General features: G+C 38.4%; 1 protein-coding gene across 2 annotated transcripts in view; it reads left to right on the top strand.

The window, feature by feature from the left end:
• Positions 1-706: 706 nt before the first annotated feature.
• The window catches only part of LOC110115954, a 7702-nt gene continuing 1722 nt past the window's right edge, over positions 707-6686 (top strand). The window contains exons 1-2 of one of the 2 annotated variants that reach the window (XM_028694911.1): positions 707-980; positions 1056-1198. In XM_028694911.1, the coding sequence (XP_028550744.1) occupies positions 845-980; positions 1056-1198 (279 nt within the window). In that variant the 5' untranslated portion in view covers positions 707-844. Of the gene's footprint in view, positions 1199-6686 lie in introns of both variants that reach the window. The other variant, XM_020849372.2, reaches the window with a different exon arrangement.

Genomic DNA, 6686 nt, shown 5'->3' with positions numbered 1-6686 from the left:
GATTTTGCTAGGTATTGCTCGGTATTGCTAGGTATTGGTCGATTTTGCTCGGCAATACCGAGCAAATACCGTGAAATACTGAGTCGTACCGAGTTTTTCTAAAAAAACTCGGTACAACTCGGTATTGCTTGGTATTGCTCGATATTGGTCTTCACATAGCGGTATTTCTCGTTATTGCCAAGCAATACCTAGCAATAACGAGCAATACCGAGCAAATACAGAGTAATACCTAGTAATACGCGAACATAACAATCCTGGGTTCCGGTCTGGATCAAGTCGTCGGGCCGCACGATAAAGAGTTAGAGCACGCGACCACATGTTACTGACGGCGGAACGTTACCTCCGGTCAGAGGACGTAATAATCGTTCCCTGCAAATGGAATTTTTATTTGGTTCGGTTGATCGGATGCAAGAAGCATCCGGTCGTAGGCAAAAAAAACTCAGTACCGCGGTGTACCGAGTTTTTTGCATCCGGTCGTAGGTAAAAAAAACACTGTACCGCGGTGTACCGAGTTTTTTGTACCGAGTTTTTCAAAAAACTCGGTACACCACGATACCGTATTTTTTTTACCTACAACCGGATGCTTCTATACATCCGGTCCGAAGACGTAATAATTGTTCCTGCAAATGGGCCCTATGCCTTCACGGTAGATATCTGCAAAATTGTATAAGATTAAAGTGCAAAATAGTAGAATTGGAAGGATGTGGAAACTCCGAATCTCTGGATTCATTGCTAGCCACGAAAGCTCGGACCTTTTCCTCCATTAAAATAACCGGAAGGAGACTGTGAAATTCCAGATGACGGCGGAAGTGTGGCGGACACGGCGACGGCGGCCACAAGCACCATGAGCACCTGTATGGCAATACCTCCTCGTCTTCCTTGTATCTCTCAGATTTCCAATCGTCGAGCAAATGAAGTGAAGAAGCCCGTAGCTGCTTCGATCCCATGGGAGGCCTGGAGCAAGAACAGCACTAGGAGAAGTCTTCTCTTCCTCTCGCTCCCCATATCTGCCTTCTTAATCATCCCCAGTAACTCTTCCGCTGCTCCTTCGGTAGGGTTTGATCCCGTGACTGACTCCGAGCGGGATGCTAGCTCTGCTCTATCCCGCCGCGTCGGGGAAGCCGTCCGCCTGCTCGACCTTGCACGGGAGTTCCAAGCAAAGGGAGAATTCTCCCGGGCGTTGGACTACTTTACTCAGGCGAGCTCTTCTCTTTTTTGGCTGTTCTCTCTCTTTTGTTTGTTGATGTCGGTGATGCTGCTTTCCTTGTCATGCACGATTATTTTGCATTTCTGGCTTTCGTTTAAACAGCCTGGAATTTGTCATACATTGTTCACTTGCTTAGTTCGTGTAGGTTTCTAAAGAGGAATTTCTAGAGCAGGAAAGATATAAGGAGTTTTGGAGGAGAGCAGACAAAGATAATGAGAGGAAGAGCAAAGTTCTCTTAAAGGGTTTTTTGATCTGTTAAAAAAGGGCGTTTGAGTCAGTCCCCGCATCTTTCTTGCAAGGCATTCTAATTTACCTTAAGCATTTTATTCTCATAGGCGGTGGAAAAATTTTTCTACATCTGAAGTACCCATTTGTATAGTCTTCTTATTAGTATTATGTTATCCGAGACATCTGGGTTAGAAGTCTTGTTGTGTCACTTGCATTGTTTCACTTTATGATAGTGGAATCGCTCTTTCCAGACTGCCTTGTTGATTTTACTCACTCGAGGTTTTCCTTTTAAGGGGCTATTTGGTAGCAGTATTTAGGCCGGATTTGAGGCGGATTTGAACGAAATCCAGCCGAACAACCTAAAACGCAAAACCAAATCTCATGGCAAATGTAAGCCGCCGTAGACGGAAAATTCCGCCTTTTGGTACTAAATCCAGGATTTCCGAAATTCCGTTTTTTTGTCGGATTTACGAAATCCATTGACTCGAGAGGAAGAGTCCGCTTGTTAATTCCGCTCTATAGCTAAACAGTCACATGAGATTTAATAAGATTTATCATGAATGTTACCATGCAATTTTCAGGATTTAGGCCCCTCGGGATTTCTGAAATCCGGATTTAGAGGATTTACGAAATCCTACTTAAATCAAATCCTAGGTGCAACCAAACAGCCCCTAAATGTTAGTATGTTTTTGGTCATCTTGGTTGCTTGACTTGTCATTCCACTGTCTTTTAGTGGTTTTATTATATTTATTTGCTTGGGTGGATTTGGAGCATGTATTTCCTCTTCATATGTTATTAGATCTACTGGTCTTTAAATTGTTTGGTGAATCGCTCAAGTGAGCTTTGTAGATGAATAACGTTGAAAATGATTTGTCTAAATGGTTCCTGTTAATTACCATGAGAAGGAAAATGCCAGACTTAATCTATTACTTTTGCTATTGGAGAATGATGTCAAGCTTAAGGATATGACCGGTAACTAACAATGACTAGTAAATTTCCTGTTTTTTTGTTTCATTCATCAATGGTCGGATGTAAATCCTTACTTTCTATACAAATTGAAAGAAACCCAAATCAAAAAAGCATTTGTTGTTCTTTTGAACTGATAATGGTGTGTAGAGCATAGAAGCTCATTTGAAGTGTTTCATAAATAGCAAGGTATTGTTTAAGAATGTTGCAACTTGTAAAGTGGGCATATATTTAAATGTATTTGATTTGACCTTATTTAATGAGCTATTGAATTTCTTAGTTTGTACCTTAAGCACATATCTTTTTGCTTTAGTCATGGATGTTCTCACTAGACATTTGCAAGAGGATGTACCTTGGTGTATGCTTTTTGGTGATGATATTTTTCTTATAGATAAGACTAGAGAGAGAGTTGAAGGTAAACTTGAATTATGGAGGTCAACCTTAGAGTCTAAAGGTTTTCGCTTGAGTAGATCTAAAACGGAATATATGGAGTGTAATTTTAGTAGTAATAGACCTAGTGAGGGGATTGTGACTTTGGGCGATCAAGTCATTAATAAGAGTACACGTTTTAGATATCTTGGATCTATTGTTTAGAGTGAGGGTGAAATAGATGGAGATATTATCAGCAGAATTCAAGTTGGATGATTGAAGTGGAGGAATGCATCGGGCTTATTGTGTGATAAAAAAGTACCACTCAAACTTAAGGGAAAATTCTATAAGATGGTGGTGAGGCCTACAATGCTTTATGGTGCCGAATGTTGGCCATTAAAAGAGAAACATAATATTAAGTTAAGTGTGGCAGAGATGAGGATGCTCAGGTGAATGAGTGGCTTTACCCTTAGAGATATGATACGAAATGAACATATACGTGAAAAGGTTGGAGTAGCTCCAGTAGAAGATAGGATTAGAGATAGTCGCCTTAGATGGTTTGGTCACATAAAACGGCGGCCTTCCGATAACCCGGTTAGGAAAGTAGAGGTATTAGATTTGACTTATGTTAAGAAAAGTAGAGGCAGACCTAAAATGACTTGGTTAGAAAATATTAGAAATGATCTTTATCTATTAGATTTAAACAAGAATTTGACTTTTAATAGGCACAAAGGAGAAAAATGATTCATGTAGCCGACCCCACATAGTGGGATAAAGGCTTGTTGTTGTTGTTGTACTCTCACTTTTCACCTCTTCCTTGTGGAATCAACAAATTTGGAGAGAATGCTTTTTAAAAATTACAATTATGCACCGAGGCTTTACCAAAAACTAACACATCATCTACATACAGAATATGCGAGAGACTGGAAATTTGAATTTAATAGCTTCAAAGCTAACCCCATTCATAGGAAAGTCTAAAAGGCAAGAGAAAGCATCCATGACAATGCAATAAAGGTGGACTTAAAGGACATCCCTACTTAAGTCCAACCATTGAGGGGAAAAAGTCTTCCAATGCCTCATCCACACAAACATAGAAGTGAACATTCATGATGCAAGCCTTTACCCAACCTATATAGATAGGTGGGAAGTCTTTTTGAACCATCCTCTCATGTAAAAATTCCCTCAAAATAGAATCAAAAGCTTTTCTAATATCAAGTTTAGCACACATAAAGCTAGATCTCTTGCATTTTTTAAAATATCCCCGAAGTTCAGAAGCAAGAATAGCATTGTCGGTGGAAATCTTTTTGTTAATGAAACCGGATTGAGATGTATTATTGATGATGGGCTTAAGCTTGGCAGCCAAGATCTTGGAAATTATCTTGTAGATAGTGTTGCACAGAGATATTGGCCTAAATTTTGAAATAGAGCCAACATGATTATTTTTGGGAATTAAGACAATGTTAGTAGCCTTAACACTTCTAGGAAGATAACCTTTTTCAAAAAAGGATTTCACCGCTTTGTAAAGATGAGGAACAATAATGTGCCAACCAGATTTATAGAAATGAAAATTAAAACTATCAGGTCCAGGTGAAGAGGAAGGGGCACCTGAGAAGACAACCATTTTGATTTTTGACTTAGTAACAGGATCAATAAGGGTAGTGTGAATATCATGAGGAACAATAGTGCCAGGAGGAAAGTAAGAGAGGTTCAGTGTTTGGGGGGGATTGTACACATTTTGAAAATGTTGGGTAATAATATGAATGGCATTAGTGTAGTTGCTCGAGTGCCCTTCAAAAGCCGCAATGATAGAGACACCAATGTGATTCTTTCTCATCTTAATTTTATAGTAAAGGAATTTGATATTATCATCACCATTTTTCAACCATTTTGCTTTGGTTCTTTGAATAATCCATGAAGGCCAAGAGTTGGTAAAATCAGAAATCTTTTTGTTCATATCTTTAAGGTTGTAATTAAGATCAATGTTATTTGAATTAGCATCCAAAAGGGAAAGAAAATCTTTTTGTTGGCTGTAAAGATCTCTCAGAGAATCCTCAATAGATGAATATGAGGCCCAACACTTTATTTTAATACAAGTTTTGATTTTCTTAAGCTTGTTACAAAAGTCCACAATCGGGTAACCATGATAAGCCCCCAAAAAAACATTTGAGGATAATGCCCCAGTATCCATCCACCTTAGTCCAGTAATTCTTAAAATGAAATCGGTGTTGCTTAGAATGGGGGTTGTAATCATTAAGCACAATGGGAGAATGGTCCGAGCATAACGATTCCCCCATAGAGTAAAACGAATTAGGATAAGCATCAAGCTAGGCATCATTAACTAAGACTCTGTTAAGTTTGATGTGGATAGGATTCTCAATTAGCTGGTTAAACCAGGTAAAAAATTGGCCAATAGAGGCCATATTTTTCAGCTGCGTGTCAAAAATAAGGGATTGAAGTTTCCCCAATTTGCAAAGTGCAAAATAGATCCCCCAGATTTTTCATTTTGATATCTACAACAGTTGAAATCTCGAACACAATCCAGGGAGTGGATGGAGAGGGAGCTATGTCTCTGATTTGTTGCCAAAGGTAGAGCGTTCCTTAGGAGAGTTTGAGGCATAAATGACAACAATTTGGAAAGAGGCAGAACTACCAACTGAGATCATGCCACTGATAAGTTGGGAGGAACTTAAGAACGAAGTAAATTGCAACTTCAAGGAATGCCACTTAATCTAGATCTGACCAGACTTTGAGTGATCAAAATTATTATAGCTATCCTCATTATTGAAAATGATATGAGAAGCACAAAAACAGGGATCAGTCAGAGAATAAACATTAATCCTATTCTCCAAGAGATAAATCATATCCAGATTGAGTTTTTTAATCAATTGCTTGCAAGTGATGACTTTGCTTGAATTATTGAATCCCCTAATGTTCCAAGAAGCATGGTTGGAAGAGTCATTGGGATTTGGTTGAGGAGTTGGGAGGCTTTCTAGGGTGTTTGCCTCTGAGGTTTTTGTGGTGTTGAGCACTGCTTGTAGAAGTTTGATTTTGGGTTTCACTGTTGGGTTTGGACATAGTGAGGAGATTGGAGGAGGGGTTTTCAAAGATGGCTGCCTCTGATTGGGAGTCAAGAAGAGCGTCAAATTTGTTCGGTGAGATTATGTTGCTCGGAAGTGAACCAAACACTGTTGGGATTATGATGTTCAAGAATCTTCAGTTGGGGAGTTTGATTAGGGATGGTCGAACTGGGGTGGGAAGGATGATTGGTATTTGGAGGTTGAACGATAAGGGCAGGAATTTTAGGGGGAATGGGGGCTGAAGTAGAGGCGGTGGTGGGAGGAATATCAGCCGGAGGTTGAACATTAAGAGAGGGGTTTGTTGAATTAAATAGCGCAACAGAGGGGGAAAGAGGAAGATTGCATACATAACATAAAAAGTTGATGGTTTGAGGAGGCCCTATTTCAAAATGGGACTTTCTTCTTTTTTTTTTCCCTAGTTTTTCCCTTTTAGTTTAAAGGGAAAGAGAAGGCTGGAAATAAAACAAAAAAAGTAGATGATATGAATCAAATTAGAACCATCCAATTTAATTTACATACTATTCCTTTTTAAGTTTTTTTTTTCTTATAATTAATATGATGTTTAAATTTATTTTAGAATTAATTTAAATAATAAAATAATCTGATACAATCTATATACTTATCATAAGTAGGGTTGACAATTATAATTGAAACTTAGAAACTTTGTTGAGAATTGCATAAAGTTTAATTGGCTTGAAAGCAAAATGGATTTGCTTTGACTGAAAATTGGTTCACTTGAAATTAATTTTAATTTGATTAACTCAAAATGGCTCTTTGTTTCCATTTTTGACTTTTCATAGAAAAAATAAGACAAAATTTTCCATACGTGTATTCGAAAC

Source organism: Dendrobium catenatum, unplaced genomic scaffold, assembly GCF_001605985.2.
Source record: "Dendrobium catenatum unplaced genomic scaffold, ASM160598v2 fragScaff_scaffold_594, whole genome shotgun sequence".
Lineage (NCBI taxonomy): Eukaryota > Viridiplantae > Streptophyta > Magnoliopsida > Asparagales > Orchidaceae > Dendrobium > Dendrobium catenatum.
Note: the sequence above shows the minus strand (reverse complement) of the source record. Positions and strands in the feature narration are given on the sequence as shown.